Source organism: Podarcis vaucheri (genome assembly GCF_965113315.1).
Source record: "Podarcis vaucheri genome assembly, chromosome: 1".
In the NCBI taxonomy this organism is placed as follows: domain Eukaryota; kingdom Metazoa; phylum Chordata; class Lepidosauria; order Squamata; family Lacertidae; genus Podarcis; species Podarcis vaucheri.
Window position 1 is genome coordinate 109,086,413 of NC_138759.1, and position 22,960 is coordinate 109,109,372.

Consider the following 22,960-nt stretch of genomic DNA (forward strand, 5'->3'; position numbering starts at 1 on the left):
CTGCTGCGGAACTATTCACTCAGTTGCTTCGTGGGTTACGAGGACCAAGGAAGGTAGCAGAAGCTGGGCTACAGGCCTTGCCAGTGCAAAGTGGCTCCAAGAGTCATGGCATGGTGGCGTTTCTGCTCTTTCCCTTCCTGAACTCTGATTCAGAGACCAGCAGTAAGATTCACTGCCCTACCAGAGATGGGAATTACAGATCTGATGGTGGTACAGAGGACCCTGGTTGTTCCAAATGCATGCTGTAGCAAAATATATCCTTGTGTGTTTTCCACATACATGAAAATGTTCGTGAGAGCTTGGCTTTTCCCCTATTTGTGTAGGGAAAATGTAGTGCTTGCAATGATTTGACAGCAGTGGTACGGTCTGTCACAATTTGTAGCAATTTGTCACATGGATATCTATCTGCTAAAGATTTAAAGGTGTCCAGGGTCGGCCCTGCTGGTGAGACCGTGGTGGAGATTTGGGCTCCGTTTCAAGTATGTCTCAAGAGTAAAAAAGTGTGATTCTTCAAGACTTATCTTTCTTTGGGTCTCATTCCATCTATCAATCCCTAGAAGTGGTCCACAAAACAGTAGTGCAAAATCACAGCCTCAATATGGATAAAAAGAGATTGTGTGGTGGTGGCTTGTGGGGGGTGGGGACCAGCAATGTTTTGCCTTCCCAAAGTTTCTCTTCCCTACTTTTCCCCATATTTTCAGTTGTATACCAAAGAAGCAAATCAAGGAGTATGGCGAGCATCTATGCCAACACGCTCCAAGAAGCAACAGTATGTAATGAAAGCCCCAGGCTATGATCTCTACTTGGGTAAAGGTAAAGGGACCCCTGACCATTAGGTCCAGTCGTGGCCGACTCTGGGGTTGCGGCGCTCATCTCGCTTTATTGGCCGAGGGAGCCGGTGTACAGCTTCTGGGTCATGTGGCCAGCATGACTAAGCCGCTTCTGGTGAATGAGAGCAGCGCACGGAAACGCCGTTTACCTTCCCGCCGGAGCGGTACCTATTTATCTACTTGCACTTTGATGTGCTTTCGAACTGCTAGGTTGGCAGGAGCAGGGACCGAGCAACGGGAGCTCACCCTGTCGCGGGGATTCGAACCACCGACCTTCTGATCGGCAAGTCCTAGGCTCTGTGGTTTTAACCCACAGCGCCACGCGCGTCCCTATGATCTCTATTATACCCTTTAAAAAAAAAAAACAGCAGCTATAGGAGCAATTGCTTATGCTGGACCAAAATGGACAGTAATTTGCTATTAGTTGCAATCGATTAAAGTGACCACTCCTTCTCTATTGGAGAAAGGGAGATTCTTTCAGACTGTTCAGCACAAGAAGAGGAGTTCATTCAAATGGCTAGTTCTAATTGAAATAGTCCTAACAAGGACCTGTTAAAAGAGCAGCTATAGTTGTGTAACCAGAAACCATAGTAGAAACTAGTGAAAATAAATTGCCAGGAACAAAGATCTTGCCAGGGGAGGGGAGGGGGGAGATTTCTAAATTCCCAAAGCTGGAGCTGCCTTTTGCTGCTGTCATTCCTAGCTTAAGCTGTGTCTGTTGATAACTTGAACAGATCTCTCAAAACTTTCAATCTTTGTAAGGGAAATTTGAGAATCTGGAAGCAGACATGACTCCCATTAAAGAAAGCTCAGAAAGCCTTCTGGCTCAGACAAATTATCTGAATAAATCAGTGGAAGAGGGAGAGGAGGGGAAAATCCTAAGTGAAAGAACAGCTGTGGATCTGGCTCCTCCCAAGGGGAAGAGGCTGAAGACAGTAAACACCCCCCCCTCGCCACTTGATGTCATTGAAAGTGCTGAAGTACTATAGAAGGCAGAATTCATTTATAGTGAAAAAAATCCAGACTCCTTGCTTTCCTGTGGATCTGAATGTAATTGATGTCTTGTATACTGACAATACCCCCGGGTCTCATTTGTTTAGACACCTTATGAAGACTCTTTCATTACTGAGAGGTACCTACCTTCAGGATCTTTCCTGATCTGTCTGCTGGGTTTGAAACACTGTTGTTAACAAGCCTCAGGTGTCAGAGACAAAAGTCTGTGCAGTAAAAATGCAAGGAAACCCAGACACTGTCTTGATCACTCAGACAACAGAGAAATGAATTATTCTCCTGTGGAAGGTGTTCTTGATAGATTAATCCAAACTCCGTCAAACACCCTTTCACATGAAACAAGCTGCTATCTCAGGGTTACCCTGAGATTACCACTCCCTGATTACAGGAACAAGAAATTCCCAAGTATTTCAGTCTCTTTGGTCCTCACTGGTCTACAGACATGTAAACTCTCCCACCCTGAGATAACAGTTCTTCTTTTGTTTACATCATGGTCTATTAGCACAGGATGAAAGGGAGATGAGTCAGGAGCTTCTGATCTTGCCTTCCTCCAATTCACTTCAACCCAAGTAACCCTAGGAATATGTAAGCATATCAGAAGTTAGCATGAGTTCTCTTTCCAAGGTAAATTATCTTGTAAGCGGACACTTACCCGGTAATTTGATACTCTTGGAATTCTGAGTTGAAACTGCTTTTAATAACACTTATTTATTTTATTAGCAAAACTATTTGCAATACTGCCTTTTACTCCAAAGAGTGCCAAAGCAGTTTACAATCAATTAAAATAACAATATAACAGGGGTCAGCAAACTTTTTCAGCAGGGGGCTGGTCCACTGTCCCTCAGACCTTGTGGGGGGCCGGACTATATTTTGGAAAAAAAATAATAATGAACAAATTCCTATGCCCCACAAATAATCCAGAGAAGCATTTTAAATAAAAACACACATTCTATTCATGTAAAAACACCAGGCAGGCCCTACAAATAACCCAGAGAGGCATTTTAAATAAAAGGACACATTCTACTCATGTAAAAACACACAGATTCCCGGACCGTCCACGGGCTGGATTTAGAAGGCAATTGGGCTGGATCCAGCCCCCAGGCCTTAGTTTGCCTACCCATGCAATATACCAACATTGGAACTGCATGTTAAGGGTCTCTCCAACAGCAGCACATAGGATTTGCGGGGAGGCAAAGATTCCCTGGGTAAAAATACTTAGAAAATGAAGTGCCTGCAGCAAAGGCGTGAGTCATTGCTGATGGTAGAAAACTGATGCTGTTCCTACTGTAAGGAGTACCAAAGACTATTTGGGTCTTATCAGGCGTGGCAAAGTGACCAAGCCCAGAAACTTGCTTTAAATATCTGGCAAATTGTGGCAATAGAATTGTTAAATGTACAAATCATTTACTTTGTACTGCTCAATAGGCCTAAAAATTCAGAACTCTATGTCTAAGAGATTCATGTTGCAATCCTAGGCACACTTCCTTTGGAGTGAGCCTTATTAATCCCAAGGGGGCCTTACAGCTCCCAAATAAACATGGACAGAACTGTGCTGTTAGACTTGCATTCAGAATTGTAATAAAAATTATTGGGAGTTGAGGGGAGGAAGTAACTGAATGGAGGAGGAATACGTTTCTGTGCTATAATTTTTATTGGCATTTTGGATAATGGCTTCATTTTAAAGATGCAATCGGCTATTTCTGATGTGTATGACCTTGTATCCCGGAAGAGAATTTAAAACCTTCAACAGATACCAAGGCACTAGTATTGTTCCCATTGCTGTTATAAGTGATGAGCATTCCATTAATCAGATAATGTAAGTTACAGCACCTCCAATTTTACAAATGATATGATGTATAGGTCGTATCAAACAAACCGCACAATCCTAACAGTCTACTCAGAAGTAAGTTCTATGGAATTCAGTGGGACTTAGGTAAAGGTATCCCTGCCCGTACGGGCCAGTCGTGTCCGACTCTGTGGTTGTGTGCCCATCTCACTTAAGAGGCCAGGGGCCAGCGCTGTCCGGAGACACTTCCGGGTCACGTGGCCAGCGTGACGAAGCTGCTCTGGCGAGTCGGCACCAGCGCAGCACACGGAAACGCCGTTTACCTTCCCGCTATAAAGCGGTACCTATTTATCTACTTGCACTTAAGGGTGCTTTCGAACTGCTAGGTGGGCAGGAGCTGGGACCAAAAGACGGGAGCTCACCCTGCCACGGGGATTCGAACCGCCGACCATGTGAAATCGCCGACCATGTGATCGGCAAGCCCTAGGTGCTGAGGTTTTACCCGCAGCGCCACCCGCGTCCCTTCAGTGGGGCTTACTCCCAGGTAAATTGGGTTAGGATTTCAGCCTTAGTCATACTCTGAACAGACCTACATGCTCTGAATATGGCTTAGTAAGGAACAACTGTATGAATTTAACACATGCTTCGACACAGAATTAAAAGGGCTGGGGAATGTGTCAAAAATACTGCTCACTTGCAAGGTTGCATTCAAAAATATTTCAACAAGTGCCTTCTCTTAAAAAAAGTGTAATAACAGCACAATCTGTGCAGGTTTACTCAAAATACAGTGTATTCTTCAGAGTTGAAGAATACTTTACTCCCAAGCAAGTGTGCCTAGCTCAGCAGCCTGAGGACAAGAAACTCAACAGCCATCAATCTCTTAACACAGACAAAAATAATAATAAAGAGCTTAATGTTATGGCAACGTTTGAAGATTCCTCTTTCACCAAATAAAGATTTTATTTTTGTATTATATATCAATAAAACCTTTTAAAATCCCCTTTGCTTTTAAATCCCAACAATTACAGAGTCCTGTGATACTGTAAACCCCCCTGGTTAAAAAAAAGGCAACAAACAACCCTGCGACTGACTAAAGGAGTGAACTCTTAACACGTAACGGCAGCAGCTTATATAGCATGCAAGCCACGTTACCGGTTGCAACACGCAACCCAAGTAAGGCAGGTAGGTAACAATATACTGCACAGATGCAAGAGAGGACGCCGTTGCAACAAGCCCCGTATGCGAGCAGCTTTCTCGTGAGCACGGAAAGCAGGAGGGACAAACATAAAAAAGGCAGCAACCATTCAAGACAACATTGATTAAGCACTTGTCCGCCAGGCGTTTGCAACTATATTTATCCGATCACTTCCGCGCGGAGGCGGCCTGATCCATGCCCTTTACTCCACCCTACCCCGCCACCCCCACCTTTGACTCCAGGTTTGCATTTGTCGATCGCGGGAATGCCAAAGGCCGGGTCTCCCCAGCCTGGCTTGCCCTGCAGTCCTGCTGAGCCCCCTTCCCGCTAATTGGTCCCAGATGGTTTTGCCTCTTTCCAAAGCAACAGGAACTTTGGCCACTCGAGGGGGTGGAGGGAAACGGAGGGAGAGAAGGAGGGGTGGTGCTCTTGGAAGCTGCGGGCAGGAACACGAGAGGAGAAGCAAAAAAATAAAGGGAAGGGAAGGGGGGAGGTTGCCACGGTGAGTTGGCCGCGCCCAGCCCAGGGCTTGGCTCGCGCGCTTTGCAGGACGCTCAGCCCAGACCAGACGGCGTGTTCGTGGAGGGCGAGCGGGAGGAAGCGGGCCGAAACTGCGAGGCATCCATTGCAATCAACCTGGGAAGCTCCCTCCCTTCCCCCCGCGCGAGCCTGGCTGGCTGCTCCTAGGGAAAGGCGGCCTGAGGGGAGAAATGCGGGAGGCGGGGACTGTTGCCCGCCTGCTTCCAATGAGCTCATCCTGCCTGGCTGGCGCTGCTGGAAGAGTCCCGCTCGGGACACACACCGAGAGACCCTGAAGCGCCTCGGAGGCGCTGGACTCCTGGGGAAACGGTAAGCGCACCGGGGAAGAGATACTGTAGATGGTGGTAGTAGTAGTAGTCGCCCCCCCCCCCGCCGCATCCCCACACGCGCCTGCCCTGGGTTTTGCAGAGGGTCCCCCCCCCCTTTGGTCTTTTAAAGGACGCTGCAAGAGGAAACAAAAGTGCGAGACGGAAGTTTCTGCCTAGGGAATATGCATGGGCATGTTTGGCGCAGGAGCCTCGGCTTTTTGCTGCTGCACGGGCAGCTTCTCCCTCGGCGTGAGGGTCTCGCGGGTGGGGGGCACTAGGTGTTGGTGCTGGAGGAGCTGAGGGAAAGGCTGCCCCCGAGCCACGTCGAAGGCGGTCGTGGGCATCGAGGGCTGGCATAGGCGGCGGGGGAAAGGGCCTGCGAAGGGGCAAGGGAGAGCCTGGCTGCCACTCGGGAGCAAGGGAGAGCAGACTGGGGTCGTGCCTTGGTGGGAGGACAGGGCATGCACCGCGTATCGTGTGAAACTGGCGGTCACTCTGAGGGGGAATTGGGAATGTTGTCAAGGAGGCCTAAGGTAAGGCTGGTTTCAATGGAGGAGGGTGTTGTCAGGGGCGGCCAGAGCCCTAAAAAGTGCCGCTGGGTCTGGGAATGTGTGTTTTCGGAAAGTAAAGGGAGGAGTATGTAATGTTTGAGGATGGGTCACCTCGCACGTGGTGGTGATGTTCAGGCATGGGCGACTGTTCTCTATAGGAAAATGGGATACAGTCGGGAGTGACAGACGCGCGTGTGGCCTCTTGCTATAGGTATACCCGTGGAAAAATAGACGTGTGTGGATCACACATCATGCGTGTGCATGTGTATTCCTGGACACAGGAGGGATGTCCTGTTATAGTGAAAACCCAGTTTGCATATCGTTACATAAAGAGGTGGTCTTAATTCAGTGCTGAAATTTGCAAAGATTGTCGGAACATGTGCAGAGTGTCTTTCCTTTCACAAGTGAACATGCAGTCTCAAGACTGCGACAGCGTGTATGTAGAAAAGACCTGAAAAGAAGAAGATTGGGTTAAGGGGCAGGGTCTTAAAATCTGTGAGAGAAGCTTCAGAGCCGAACATTGGTGGCTGCAGGGGTGCCAACTTGAATAAAATATGGGGGGGAGGAGGTAAGCCCCACCCCACATAATCGATCACATGACACGGTGCACACACACCATGCGCATCAATTGGGGGCGGGCTGGCCCGTTAGCCCCTAGGAGTTGGCTCCTATGGGTGGCTGGGTTCTGGACTGCCCATCTAACCTGGAGAAAGGATATGGGGTTATCTATCCTCAAAAAAATATACATTTGGAGGAACACAAGCTTGCTGTAGTTGGGGAGCTAATACTAGGTTGCCCAAAGAAGGGAAGTATTAAGTTATTGTACTGCTTAGGAATGGAAATAGTTGAAAATTTTGTATGGGAAAAAAATTATTGGGGGGAGCTGGGCGCATTTAAAAAAGAATGTCCCGGATAACTTTTGCATGAAAGAAGAAACTTGATGCAAAAAATGAGGGCTTGGTGGGCGTGGAAATATGAGAGACAGAAACTTCATTTTGCGACACACGAACCATTTAGCATTGGTTTCATCAAGTGTATGTCATTTGTAATTGAAAGAGAGAGGTAAAAACAGGGTGTAAGAGTCAGATGACATGTTACTGCCTTGGTTGATTTGTTTCTTAACAATTGGAAGGATTGGGTGTGACAGAACTTCCCAGAAAAGGGTAGGTAGACTTTTTGGGACATTTTGTGAAAAGGTGCGGGCTGTTAAAAGTTAGTCACTCTCACGGGCTTAGAACTGGTTGGTGGGTTCTCCTTTCTTCCAGGTCTGAGCTAGAAAATTTGCTCTTCTGTGGTGGTGAATAGCCCATTTCCTTGAATGATTTGAATGTTTAGTTCTGCTGTAGATTGTCCACCTTGTTTAATCTTTCCCTGTACTTGTGGCACACAGCTGGCTTGAATAAGATAACTCTGAGGCCTCTTCCAGACCCTATGAGCCTTCTTTGCCTAGTGCTTCATCCCTTATTTGTATGGTGTATAAAGATCTCAAGTACCATTGGATAAAACAAGAAGAACATTATTTTATGTGCTGACTTGATTTGTACTTTTCGTAACTCATTTTGATCTTTTTTTAAAAAATGGAACATCGCTTCCTGTTTTCTCTGTTTTGCCAGAGGGAAAGGGAGAGGCAGCCTTATCTTGCAGAGGATTTCTTTCCCAGCCATTCTTGCTTTTTGTTGCACAAACACAAAACTAGTGTTGTTAAATTCTGCTGTGTACATATTCATGATGGAGCATCACACAAGTAGCAACCACTTTGAAACATAGTAAGAACCACATTTGAAAACTTTTCACAGCCAAACTTGCTTGTGTACCATTAGTAGCCAATGAGCAGCATCTAATAGTTTATAATCATCCTTTGCATTTGTGTTTGCACAAGTTGAACCTTTAAAGAATTTCCCATCTATTACCTGAGTAATCCTTAAATGAGCTCTTGAAGGGTAGGTTAGTACTGCCTCCAGTTTTCAGATGAGGGTCTGAGTTGAGCGGAAATGGTTTGTGTGTAAGGCTACCTCATGAATTCATTAGTGAGAGCTTAACAGGAGTCTTTGCAGTTTGCAGCGCAGTCAAAATGGGTTTGCAAACTTTTTTTGTGGGAACAACATGGGAATGAGTGCTAAACCTCTGGAATTCTAGAAGAATAAAGTTGAAGTGTCTTTTGCTTCCATGTGTAATATCAAATAAAACCCAAAGATTGCCAGGTAAGAAAATGCCAGCAGAATGGAATAAAGTGCTGTCTGAATTCAGCCTATGACTAGCTTTCATACCACCTGTAGTATTAACCTTTGTAAGGGAATTTTCCCCTTCCTAATGCTGTGTATCACCAGTGATACTAATGGTGCTATCATACATAATAGGGCTGTTTCATGTGTAACTATGGCTCCATTCATTGACTTGTCTATGTATACACGCCAATTAAGAGGCAAATAGCCACCAGGGGGGTTTCATAATATTAATTTGTATATGTAGTAAGTGTATCTAAAACTATTAAGTTAATGAAGGTTAGAAGAAGGGGACTGCAATTTACTTACAGATTTCCCAAGTTTTGAGACTGTTTGAGGGGAATTAGTTTTGCTTTTCAACCTGCTGCATCCAAATCTCTTGATACCCAAAGGTTGATCCTAAAACCTAAGATAGTAACCAGGATGGCAGACAACATATTCCTTACCACCATGAACTTGCTAATATCAGGCCAAATACGTATCCCAAGCGCAGGGGGCACCGTGGCCTAAACTCTCTTGGGCTTGCTGATCAGAAGGTCGGCGGTTCGAATCCCTGCGATGGGGTGAGCTCCTGTTGCTCGGTCCCAGCTCCTGCTAACCTAGCAGTTCGAAAGTATGTCCAAGTGCAAGTAGATAAATAGGTACCACTCTGGTGGAAAGGTAAACGGTGTTTCTGTGCACTGCTCTGGTTTGCCAGAAGCGGCTTAGTCATGCTGGCCACATGACCCAGAAGCTGTAATCTGGCTCCCTTGGCTAGTAAAGCGAGTGCCGCAACCCCAGACTCGTCCGGAACTGGACCTAATGGTCAGGGATCCCTTTACCTTTACATATCCCCAAAAAACCATGTTGAGAAATTAAATTAAAATTTCTTTTAGACAACAGTGCAAAATTGCACAACACAGTTTAGTGCATAAACCATTCTTCTGTGATACTGATGCAAATTTTCAAATAGCCTTGAAGCTTGAGAAATACCCCTGACTAATTCAGTGGCCTTTGCTGCTGTCTTCCCATTTCTTTATGCCATGTGACAGCTGGCAAAGCAGCAGTTCAGTAATATATTTGGGAGAAGAAAACTTTGCTGCTTGGCAAAAGTATTTCTGTTTTACCAATAGGATAGTTGACATTTCTTTCTAATAGTAGGGTTCTTTTGATTGCTAGGAGCAAAGGAACTTGCAGTTGCTATGAAGGTACTCATTATAGTACTCCTAAAATGCTTTACTCAACAAGTCCATTTGAAAAGTATTGGTAGCAGATTTGACAGTGAACGTCAATTGTTTGCACAGTTTTCTGTCAGCCAGATGTTTTGTTTGCATTTTTTTAAACAATAAAACCCTAGTATAATATCCAACTTGTAAAGGAAATAAATATGGTATCTTACATCCTTCAGAACTTCCTCTGAAGAATTGATTGTGATTTTTTAAAAATAACATTATTTCTTCTTTCCATGTGCATAACTATGCTGAGTCTTTCCTAATTGCGGAGATTTGAGTATCAGTGGTGGGGAACTGGGTGTCATGATATTTATTTAAATCTATTATCGGAGAGCAAATGGCCAGTTGTGAAAATTGCTGTTGGTATGTAGGGCAAGCCTATAACTTTGGCAGTGCCTATGGAGCTTTACTTCGCTTGACGTTATAAAGTGCCAGTTGTTCTGCTTTCTTGGTTTAGCTAACCACTGGAATGTCCAAATGATGATAAATTAGGTCCACTGCAGAGCCAAAGCATACTTGGTTCTTTTCCAAACTTGCTAACTTCCCATAACTGCCTTTAGGAAAAGAGGCATTTTGTGTCTTTAACTGGAGTCTTGTACAGTCGATGCCATGGCAACTCTGAATTGGAGGGCATCACTTTAAAGTCAGCTGAGGAATCTGAACTCTTGATGGGTGTGTGTGTGTGTGTGTGTGTGTGTGTGTGTGTGTGTTAAGATGGAGTTTAATATAGTGTAAATCTCTCTTTCTGGGTTATATAGGATAAGCCATTTACTAGTCAATAGAGCATGACTTTTTATTTTTATTTTAAAAAACCTACGTTTTAAAAACTGTTTCACAGGCAGTCTAGAAAGGAGAGGACTAAAAAAGACGATCTGTTCCATTAGACTTTTATAGGTGATGGTGTCATTGCAGCTGTGACCAAATGGGAAAACAAACCTTTTGTACATGGCTAGCAGTTATTGTAAAGGTGGTAGAACTTGTATGTTCTAAGGAGCATGGGCCAGGGATAGTGTGTATGTTGCGTATTCTGCACAAATATGGACTTTCTGTAGGATTGCCCTGCCATTGCTGGGACTAGAGGGTAAGTGTCTACCCTTGTTTCTAGGGCCTCTTGGTACAGCATTTTACCTTTCATAGAAGTTAGTGACATCCATTTACATATTATCACATATATATTAATAGAGAACTCATCATACAAAGGCCAATCCTTATGTAACCAAAAAGAGCATGATCCATATGCAATTGGGAGGCATTAGCAGGTTTGGCGGAAGCTTAAGGTTTGCAGAAGCACAAAGTATCCTTAGGAAAAAAGACCCAAACAGCCCAGTGAGGACTGAGCATGATTTGTAGCCACAAAATGCTAACTAAATGCCTGTTGGTTACACACTGCAACCTTTTATTTCAGGTCCCTCTTGTTGTTTCTTAATTAATTAGTATGCTGTTTTGCTGCGTCAATGTGCCCAAAGTGGCTCGCAGCAGAAGGAACAACAGTGCAATAATTCGTTATTGATTGGACCTTTTTATGGATTCTGTAATTTTTTTATTGCTTTATTTCATTGATCCCTGCTGTGGGATTAAAATAGTCAACAAAGAGCAGGTTATTATAAATACTCAGAAATAGAAAGAAAAACAATTGGATATGAAAGCATCATTCCTATCCCTGTCTTATATGGTATAAAGTAAAGTTAGCCTCCCAATCCTGAACATGCTAGGATTGAAATACTTTATGCTGCATGAACAGCGCAGGGGGTTCTTGGTGAGACACAGATTTCTTCCCCCTCCGCCACTCTGGCGTTGTCCTGCCCAGAAATGAAGTAAGTTGTTGGCTGCAGAGATCAACTCCCAAGACTAGCTTTAAAGGCATAGCTTGCAGCGTCATACAGAAAGCTGATGTTTGTAGGCATCAGCCTAAGGAAGCATCATCATGTGCCATACAGTGTAACATCACATGATGGAGATGTAGTTACAGTGGTACCTCGCAAGACGAAAAGAATCCGTTCTGTGATTCTCTTCGTCTAGCGGTTTTTTCGTCTTGCGAAGCAAGCCCATTGACGGATTAGCGCTATTAGCGGCTTATCGGATCAGCTGATAAGCGGCTTAGCGGCTTAGGAAAAAGGGGGGGAACCCGCAGGAACTCGCAAGACATTTTCGTCTTGCAAAGCAAGCCCATAGGAGATTCGTTTTGCGAAGCACCTCCAAAACGGAAAACTCTTTCGTCTAGCAAGTTTTCCGTCTTGCGAGGCATTCGTCTTGCGGGGCACCACTGTAGTGGCTTTTGCATATTATGACTGCCTAGTGGGAAGCCTTTCTAACGGTGATCTATGTGGGAAGCGCAGCATGCAAAACAAAAAGTTTCTAGTTTTCGTGGTCGTGAATATAATAAGCCTATTTGGTCCTTGTTTATTTTATACCCAGGCCTTGGTTCTGAAAATAAGGAAGTTCACAGAAGTAGTAAAGTTTCCTATCCAATTCTCTGCACTGTCAACCCCTGAAAATCCTCTCCAGAGGTTCTCAGGACTCCTCCTGGAATGGGTCTGTTGAACTGCCTGAAATCAGGTGTATGTCTTCTCTCTTTGCCCTTCGATAGCACCTTCAGAGAAGCTTTTCAGGGGGCTCAAGTGGGGGACAGGGGCACAGAAAATTTTCCTTCTGTGAACTTATTTAACTTACTTTCGGATCTATCCCTATATGTCTGTGAATTCTGAGAAAGGTTGCTTTGTAGTTGGGCTCGCTATGTGCTAAAATCCAGTTGCTATGGAGTTGCTCATGGTGCTTATTTATTTGGAGTTAACCATTTCTGATTATCGTAGAAGACCTACAGGCAACTCACCGTTTCTTGCAGGGGTTGCATTCCAGGTCAAAGTGCATGTTGGCGGAACACGCATAAGCCTGCTCCATTCCACCGTCTTCTGGGTCCAAATGACCTGCATGTCAGCAGTTGCACATCAATTGGACGTGCCTAAAATGGTTGCCACCCATACTGTGTTCCTGCAGATGATAGGCAGATTTAATAATTGGTGAAAAATCCATTTGGTGATTCGCCAGGTGCTGAACAAGCGGCTCATTGCTGAATAATGTGACTTGTTTCGTAATTTTTAAAATGGTATTTAGATAACAACATAACTTAATGTTCTGTTCTAAATGGATGTATGTGATTTGTAAGGCAAAAATAGTTAATTGATTAACACCTCATAACGGTACTCCATGTGCCAGTAGCGGTTTAGTCATGCTAGCCACATGACTTGGAAATCTGTCTGTGGACAAATGGCGGCTCCCTCGGCCTGAAAAGCAAGATGAGCGCCGCACCCCATAGTCGCCTTTGACTGGACTTAACTGCCCAGGGGTCCTTTACCTTTACATGCCTGTACATGTCTACTCAGAATTAAATCTAATTGATTATTCCCAGGTAAGTGGGGATTGTGTTGTAGCTATATTGCATTTCTTTGAAGAAATAGTTAGGATAGAAAGTTTATAAATAAAAAACCAAAAGCTCCAATCCTAAACACACTTACTCGGGAGTTAGTTTTGTTGGATGTAATACTTCCAAGTAAATATGCATTTGTGCTGCAAATACCTAAAGCTTTAGTTGGTTGATGAGGGCAACCAACTAGAGATGGCTTTCTGTTGTTTCAATGAATGAGAGTTCATTTAATAAATTCTATATTTAATACATTTCAGACTTCCTTAAATATATCTGAAATACCTATACTGTATTGTGGTTTTGGTATGAACAACTTTCAAAGCAGGGGATTTATTCAATTAAAGCTTGTTAACTGGTTGACAGCTTTAATAATTTCAGATTAATAATGGTCCTCTATAACAGTCCTGCTCTAAGTGTGTGATTTCTCTCCCCTCCAGGCTCTGTATCCCTTTCCTGTTTTTTAATTTGATGGATGCAGCCCTTTCATCATAAAGTTTTCAATGAAAACACCTGTATCATTACAATATAGAGTGTTCTTTTGTACTGAAGGATTCAATAATCTAAATCATTCGGGTATACTGGAGTTTTTCAGACAGTAATCCTGTGTTCAGATGGTCCATGAAAAAGAACAATATTTTTTTTTCTAAGGAAGGAGGCAGTTTTGATCAGGGATGGATTATCAAACAGGATAAAGGTCTTGTGGTTTTTATATTATGAAACTGGTACAGTCTCCAAATTCTCCCCTAAAAATTTATTAGGAGAAGGGCTTTCAATTCCAGCTGGCTTAGGGCCAATGATTTTAATAATGTGGCACTAGTTTTGACAATGATGTTAGTGCTGAAGGAAGAAATGTTATTAAAATTTATGTATGTCCTTTGGTTTGTAGAACAATAAAGCTTATTAAGTGGTCTGCTAAGACCACAGCAATTTTCAAGTGATCTGTGTGTTTGTGTGGTGATGGGGAGTTTGAGAGCCATGGCTGGACACTCTGAAAGGTCCAACATTAAGCATACCAATGTGTGGAGGAATTGCAAAATGGGGGTCACAGAGAAATCCTATATTAGCATTATGCTGGAACTGGAAATAAGCTAATGTTATCTATTCTAGCATAACGACTGCCATATCCCCTCCTTTTCCAGTCTGGAAGGGGAAGCCAACACCTTAAGGAATTGTTGTTAAAATGTCATTGGAAGTGAGGATTGTTCCATCACTGTTGCCTGTATGCAAACCCACACATGAAAGGAGTCAATGAAGTCATGAAATGTGTCCCCCAGGATGCACCCCTACATCAGTAAAGGTAAAAGATAAAGGAGCCCTAGATGGTTAAGTCCAGTCAAAGACAACTATGGGATGCGGCGCTCATTTCACTTTTCAGACCGAGGGAGCTGGCGTTTATCCACAGACAGGTCAGGTCATGTGGCCAGCAAGACTAAACAGCTTCTGGCGCAGCGGGACACCAAGACGGAAGCCAGAGTGCACAGAAGCACCATTTACCTTCCTGCCACAGCAGTACCTCTTTATCTACTTGCACTGGTGTGCTTTTGAACTGCTAGGTTGGTAGAAGCTGGGACAGAGCAATGGGAGCTCACCACCGTCGCAGGGATTCAAACCACTGACTTTCCGATCAGCAAGCCCAAGAGGCTCAGTGGTTTAGATCACAGTGCCACCCATGTTACCTACAGCAACATGCATACAACAGACAACACAACAGTGCCACCATTGCAGCCCCCTCGGTGCCACAATCAGTAATGACCCTGCTACTGCCCAGGTATTCCTCCAGGTGAGGGTTCACAGCCCTTTATCCAACATACAAGCACTTTCTACAGTGGCTCAACAGACAGCAAAGGAACCAGTGCTATATTAGGGCCCTTTCATCTGTTGTATAACTCATGCAGCTTGTACCAGAGCCTGTCTGGAGCAGATAGGTTTTCAACACCACGGAGGTACAGCTGTGAACAACATCCCCACTTCAGCTGGTCACAGGATGGGTCTCCCTCCTAGTTGGCATAGAACTGGGTGTGGGATAAATCTTGTGTGTAGATTGGAGGTGCATTGGATTTGGTGTAAATGTACTCTTGTCCTGGGCTGCCCATGTCCCGTTTCAGCCATTCTGCCAGCATATATAATGTATTTTGTTGGTGTATGTTTCGTGACATCGGCTTATCTGGCATTCTGGGGTTTCTGCCAAATCCTGCAGTCCCTCAACCAGCAGACCTTCAGTACAGAATTGCACCTTTATGTGAGTGATGACACAAAATGTTGTGACAGGTTATCTGTTCTTCTGGGCTGATTCAGAGGAGGAAAAAACCCCCTGTATCCTCCCCTTCCCCAATTGATCTGCTTATCTCAGAATTTTATAGTCGTGGCTTACTTTAACAGCCTGTACATTCTGATTTTCTCTTTCACAGTTTTGACAGGCTCTGGAAATCATGCTTTGCAATTTTACATTTTTGATATTGGCTGCCTAAATAGCCAAATATAAGTACTGTATTTTTTGCACCATAACACTCATTTTTTTTCCTCCTAAAAAGTAAGGGGAAATGTCTGTGCGTGTTATGGAGGGAATGCCTACGGGTGGCATGCCTACGGATTTTCCTCCTCTAAAAACTACGTGCATGTTATGGTCGGGTGCGTGTTATAGAGCGAAAAATACGGTAATTTCTTTATAATGGTTTCCCCAGTTATAGACTAATCTGTTCTCCGGCACTGCAGATATTTGTGAAATATGCTATACTTTGGTTTGGTGACATCATAATGCAGCAATTGGTGCATCTTCCCTTGGTACCCCTATTTTACAGTAGTCATAACCCCAACCCCAGTACAGTGGTACCTTGGGTTACAAACACCTCGGCTTACAGACTCCGCTAACCCAGAAATATTACCTCGGGTTAAGAACTTTACCTCAGCATGAGAACAGAAATTGTGCACCGGCGGCGCGATGGCAGCGGGAGGCCCCATTAGCTAAAGTGGTACCTCAGGTTAAGAACAGTTTCAGGTTAAGAACGGACCTCCGGAACGATAAAGTTCATAACCAGAGGTACCACTGTAGCTGTGATCTCAGAAATGGTTGTGGCTGTGTATGTATAAGTGTTGGGTCCATATTAAAGCTGCTCCGTGTGGGTGCACAATTTTGTGGAGAAATTAAAGATCACTTATTTGTGCAAACCGGCCCTCCTAAACTGCCTACCAGATCAAGAGAATATTCCCTATTGTTAATAGGGGTAGGCACTATAGGTAGTGTAAACACATTGGAAGGCACAAGTGCGCCAAACATGTTGTCAGCCCTTTGTTTCTAAAAATTTATTTGTTAACCCTTTTGATACAGCTGTGTTTGTATAGAGACATCTTAAACTGCAGCTCCTAAATCTACGCTCTGCATTTTGTGTAGGGGAAGATTAGGCTCCTCATGTAAGTATGTGATAACTCTGCTCCTCTGAGTTTTGGTTTCACGTGGGTAATATTACCCTCTGAAGAAACATATTTGGGGAAAATTTCCTCTGGTACACTTCCTCCAAATACTTTGTTGCTATCATCTGTGAAAGAAAGTGTGTGTGTGTGTGTGTGTGTGTGTGTGTGTGTGTGTGTAATACAAGCACACACAGGCGAAGTCTCATCTATTGGATAGGTGAGCAAGAAGGAGGTATGTTTGAATTAGGACAGTTTATGGCTTCATTTTGACTTCAGTGGAATGCTGGGTGCAGCTTTGTCAGTAATTTCACATAAATTATCAGCATGCCTTTAACCAGTTTTCAGGGTGGCTTGCAAATGAAATCGGATTAAAGCCAAAACATTAAAAGCTTTAAAGTGTGATGTAAAAACATGCAGCTTCAGATACAAGAAATGCAGAGTGGTATAAAGAATATAAAGTAGCATAAGAATGGCCAGCTGAGATAAAACAGGACAGATTTAAAAGCTTGATAAAATAAGGTCTTTGGCAGTCAGGGTGCCACCACAAAGAAGGCCCTCTTCCCTATATAGCCTCCTGCTAGAGCTCAGGTTATGGTAGTGTCAGACCCACAAAGTGGCTGGCCAAATGCACCTTATGATGGGATGAATTTGTAATTAAAAAACCCCACTTGGCACTAAATATTGATACTTTGCGCATAAGTTATAGTGCCTGAACTCAAAACATTGTTCCTGCTTTGTTTTACATAGCAAAGCAGGCTCTAATTCAGTTGCATGAACTCGTGTCTGTTTGTGCTGGAATACAGTTTGTTATTGGCTCTGTGTGTCTGTGTTGAAAGTAATATATCCAGTAATGTAATGTAGGTCTGCATCTGGCTGAAAGTAATGCACTGGTGGCAAGTGAAGTAAGATTTGCATATGAATAGGCATCTGCTTGCACGAATTCGAAGGAAATTTCATCTGAATGTAAATGCTGCCTATCTATGTGCATTACTTTAAATTGGATGTCCATTTGGATACACATCTAAATGCAGGCAGGCATGTGCAACAAGAGTGGGAATATATTTTATAGAAAGTTATGGACTTGGTTTTAGGAGAATGACAGTGCAGTCCTATACATGTCTACATGGGAATAAGTCCAATTGAGTTCAGTGAAATTTACTCCCAGATAAGTGAATATAGGTTTGCAGCTTGTGAGTAGGTTGGCAGTATACAGTGGTGCCTCGGGTTACAGACGCTTCAGGTTAGAGACACTTCAGGTTACAGACTCCGCTAACCCAGAAATAGTACCTCGGGTTAAGAACTTTGCTTCAGGATGAGAACAGAAATCGCGTGGTGGCATCAGGAGGCCCCATTAGCTAAAGTGGTACCTCAGGTTAAGAACAGTTTCAGGTTAAGAACCGACCTCCAGAGTGAATTAAGTTCCTAACCTGAGGTACCACTGTAACTGTATTATGGTCAACTATTTTGAATTAGTTTGCTTTTAAGAGATACTTAATGCAAGTGAAATTAATAAACCCAAATTTTAAAAGTTTTAGAGAAAAAGAATCAACTATTGCCATATTTTATCATGCTTCCTATTCTAGACACAGTCCTTAGCCACTTTTCTGGTTCCCTTGGCAAGTATGTACAAGTCTGGTTTGACTGGTTAGTGGCTTGTGTACTTGAAGGAGGAGGCTTCCAAGTCACCTTGGAAGCAGTAATAGGTATATTGTGTACATAAGGAACATCTCATGTCTGTTATGTAATGTGCCCATAGTGCTTCCAGTCTCCCAATCCGACTTCTCAGAATATTCACACCGTGGTCATTGTCCATGCCCCATCGGGTAGATAGTTGAGGCCAGGATGGGCTGTGCAGCATATACACGGCCTCTTTCAAGTTTTCTGGCATTTTGCAAACATGAACTTTTGTTCTTTGGCTTCCTTGTTCTCAACAGCAGTGTGCTGGAAGAAAAGATTATTTGCCTTACGATTGCAGACTGGAAGCACTGACAGCCATAATGATGTGCCTTAAAAATACATCTGCAAAGTTTTCTTCACTACTGTGCTTGGCTAGCGTCCACCTGTTGCTGTATTTAGGTTTCAGCATTGGTGATGTTGTGTTTGTTTTTCTTTCATAGAAAAACTCAGCAGAAGTACTAACATGGTTGAGCTTCCTAGGCTCACTCAGCTATGGCTTTCCTTCATTGTGTCTAGTCTACAATGGTGATCTGAAGGCACCCACTTCTGGCTACATTATGAGCCACTTTTGGGAGCTGCTGTGTTACTTCTAAAAATCAAATGGTGCATCTTCTTCTTTTATTATTACAGTATTTTTAAACCAGATTTAGTAGCTGCAGGAAGATAAAAAGCATCCTTGATAAGGGCCTTAAAGGGAAGGGAAAAATGCATGAGGATCCACATTTCCCTTTTTGAAATTCTCTTGACAGAAACTGGTCCTTTGAAACACCCACGACATGACCAAGCAGGGTCAACAGGCAAGCTGCACCAAGAGCCCAATTGAGCTTGGGCACAAGTTCTGGGGGTCTGTACCTTGTGCTGGGCCAAAGGGACAGGGCATGGATCCTGTAGATGTGCCACCCGCCTTGCTGTTACCTGGATTTTGCTGGAACTGCAGCCAGGTTTGTAGGTACCCTTTAGCCATAAGGCCTGGTTTGCTTTGCCTTTTAGGGAACCACAATGCAGTGGTGCAGAACTTGTAACATTGGAGACTGACTGCCAGAAACCCTCATTTGAGGCCTACCGCTTCCAACACCCGCAAGCAAAAATGAAGGCCTTTAAATATTTTTCAGAACCTTTTTCTGGAGCACCTCCTGAATTCATTGCTCTGGCTGCCTCCCAGTTAGTGTATACAGCAGAACATGCCCCACAATAATTTTCTCATGTAAGTACAGTATGTGGCATATTGAGGCTGCTTCTCCAGCAATTTCAACTTGCTGGAGGAAGAGGAAGGTGAAATTGGAGGGGGGGGGCAGAGTTGTCTGAGTCTTGCCTGTCTATTTCTGGGTTCTCCCTCGTGTCACCCACCCTACTGGGTTTTTGACAACTAAGAGAATGCCCACCCCTGGTAACGGCATTCTGCTACATAGCTGCTTGCTGTGAGTCTTCTGTTTGCACCTCTAAGGTCAGAAGGAATGTGGATGAAGTTACAGGGCCTCTCATTCCATGCGTGGTGTTGATCTTCATTAGGTCGAAACATTTTGCATTGTTATGTGCCTTCCAAATTTTCCATGCAGTGTGCTATGTGATGACATTTTAGCACAAGTCCTGTCACAAGGATCTTGGAGACAAGAGACGTGTCTCTCTAACTTTCTTATTTGTATAGCACCCACTGCATTTTGTCATCATCTATTTTAAAACACTTAAAATAGACATCTGTGGCATGCTGCAGCCTGAAGAAAGGTGTGTCCGTTGCATTTCCAACATAGGGAAGTCTACCACAGTTTAGAGGAGAAAACAACTCCACATCAAAAGTCGGTTTAAAGGCACGGCCAGTATAGGTCTGTATCTTATTTTGCATGCCAGCTGTGAAGAGCTTTTAATTGCTAAAAAAAATGAAAGACTTGCTGGTTTTGATTAGGTATGAATTACTTCAGCTTTGTGGTGCTTGCTTTGAATTCTAAAAAAAATCCCCAATCTGAAGTCTTGCTTTTCTGCCTTTGGCTAAAATAAAAGGTTTAATAGGCATTTGAAACAAAAGGGTTGGAGAGCATCTAAGTTGTCATATGGTAAGAGTTGACCATTTTTTCTCCTCCTCCCTTATCCTCTTACATAAGTTCAGTGTTCATGTGAAAAGGAAGCTCTCTCAAAGTATAATATCAGTACATTTGAAGAGGTATTTAATAAACCACAAATAATGTACTTCTGCTTCAGATACAGATTTCGGACAGTATTTTTGGGCTGATTGGTGCAATCCCATAGAACGGAATAAGGTTTTGCTTGTTCTTGCCCTGCTGTTTATATGGGAATGTAAGTTGTCCCACATACATAAAATCCAACATGCACAAGTTTTTAATTGCTCAGCTGATTTCCCTGTAAAGTCCAGGTAAATGACTGCATGCCCATGCCTTTGAGTTCATCCATGTAGGATGCGCAGAGCTGATGGGCAGGATATTACTCTGCTCCATTCAGCAGCCTGGATCCAGCCCAAAGTACAGTCTGAACCAGCCTACAGAGTGACATGTGTAAATGTTGAGGGTGAAGTCTTGTGCTTGAGATGTTAAATACAGTTTAAAAGAAACAGGTTCAGTTGTTTTCAAGTTTCTAGTCAAACCTGTAATGTAACACTTAATCCCTTCCTCTAGTTGGTATGTGACTCTTACATTATTATTTTCCGAACACCATGATGGGAAATGTTAAATAAATACTAAACTCTACTTGCTTTTGGAATAACAGAGTACTTTTCCATTTCCTATTCTTTGGGAGATATTCACAGTTCAGAAGATAGGAATGTGAGTTATATATGTAGATTAGATACATGAAATCTGGAATTTTTTCCCTCTGCTTAAGATTCTGCCGCCTGGAGAATTTTTGAGAGCAAAGGCATTAAGGCACGCTTGGGAGTCAGTTCTACGGAACTCAAGATTGACTTCTAAGTGGGAATAGATAGAATAGTGGTGAAAGAGAAGGAGCTCTCCCAAATAGTACAATCCTGTATCTTCTCAGTACTGTATAAAGGTGAGAATTATGTGGAGTCACTGTAAATTCAGAGTTGCTTCTTCAGACAGCACTGAAACTTACCTAGCTGCCGACTTCATTAGTGGAAGGAACATGTTCAGCACAACCATATACAGTGGTACCTCGGGTTACATACGCTTCAGGTTACAGACTCCGTTAACCCAGAAAAGGTGCTTCAGGTTAAGAACTTTGCTTCAGGATGAGGACAGAAATCGTGCTCCGGCGATGCAGCAGCAGCAGCAGGAGGCCCCATTAGCTAAAGTGGTGCTTCAGGTTAAGAACAGTTTCAGGTTAAGAATGGACCTCCGGAACGAATTAAGTACTTAACCCGAGGTACCACTGTATAATTTACATCCACATAAGTTACCGAGGAGATGAAGAATCAGACTGAAGGTGGTGGTGGAGTATTGTTTTGGCTGCTACTTCCTTGAGATTCAGGCCCCAATTTCACCATTCTGGTCCTATGTTTCTTGCTTACATGTTAGAACAGTTACAGCATCTCTTAATTCAGATGGTTTGCATATTTTCTAATTACCATGAACTGTGGTTAAACTTGAGATGGTACATTGTGTGCCTATTTTAAAAAGAATTCTGTTGTAAGGGGGAGAAAAATGAACATAAAGAAACATAAGGCTGCATTCTGCCTCGACAGCTCTGTCAAGAACACCCACATGTCAGCTGGACTGTCATGTTCCCATCTGAGCTGCGAGAAAGCTACTTTTGCCACCAGTGGCTGATTTCGTACCTTCAAAGCAGCCAGTAGTGTGTGGTTTCTTTGCCAGTTCCCTTGGAAGGTTGGACTTGGAGATGTGGTTTAGAGACAAAGAATGGAAAAATAAAATTCGACTTCTAGTCTTAATTTTAGGAACCCAGGTGTTAATTTAAAATTTTAATTTACCTTTCTTCATATATTGGCCTTGTTTACAAGTTACAGTAAGGTTATGTAAGCCAACAACAAACTGTGGCTACTGATCTTGGCTTATTAGGGAACCGATAATGATCCTAGGTTTGGAAGTCACAAGAAACCAAGCTTCATTGTGGCTTCCTGTTTTGTTGTCTTCTGCTTGAGCTACTGGGGAAGGGAACTGGGAGCAGTTGGGCAGCATGCAACAGTTTAGTGTTTGTGCTCAAGAAACTATGGTTAGCCAGAAAGCCTGGTTTATTGGGATACGTGAATGTGGCCAGTGGATCCAAACTTGGATTGCAATTTATAAAAGCAGCCATTAGTTACAACACTATAAACATAATTGTTGTATTCAGCCAGTGTGGTGGTGAAGAGCGGTGGACTCGTAATCTGGTGAACTGGGTTCGCTTCCCCGCTCCTCCACATGCAGCTGCTGGGTGACCTTGGGCTAGTCACACTTCTCTGAAGTCTCTCAGCCTCACTCACCTCACAGAGTGTTTGTTGTGGGGGAGGAAGGGAAAGGAGATTGTTAGCGGCTTTGAGACTCCTTAAGTGGAGTGAAAGGTGGGATATCAAGTCCAAACTCCTCCTCCTCCTCCTCCTCCTCCTCTTCCTCCTCTTCTTCTTCTTCTTCATCATCATCATCATCATCATCATCATAGCATAGGATAAAAACACTGAAATTGCAACACCCAGCATGTTCACAGATCTCCTAAGGATGACAGCAGATTGTGACAAGTGCACCACCTGGGTTGGCTAAAGCAACACTTCATTAAAAAGCCTTGTGCCTTATAGTCTCCAGTCTTATTTTTGAATTGGAATGGAGGAGAGTCCCTCGACAGGATCTAAGTAGGTGAAAAGTTTCACACCAGAGTTAGCAGGATCCAAACCATTAGGCT

At 43.5% G+C, this 22,960-nt stretch overlaps 1 protein-coding gene across 3 annotated transcripts in view; it reads left to right on the forward strand.

Moving 5' to 3' along the window:
* The first annotated feature begins 5,269 nt into the window (after positions 1–5,269).
* Positions 5,270–22,960, forward strand: part of TANC1 (tetratricopeptide repeat, ankyrin repeat and coiled-coil containing 1) — a 137,881-nt gene continuing 120,190 nt past the window's right edge. For 2 of the 3 annotated variants that reach the window (XM_082197235.1, XM_082197237.1), the window contains exon 1: positions 6,124–6,203. In XM_082197235.1, coding sequence (XP_082053361.1) covers positions 6,132–6,203 — 72 coding nt within the window. In that variant the 5' untranslated portion in view covers positions 6,124–6,131. Of the gene's footprint in view, positions 5,672–6,123; positions 6,204–22,960 lie in introns of those variants that run through there. The other variant, XM_082197236.1, reaches the window with a different exon arrangement.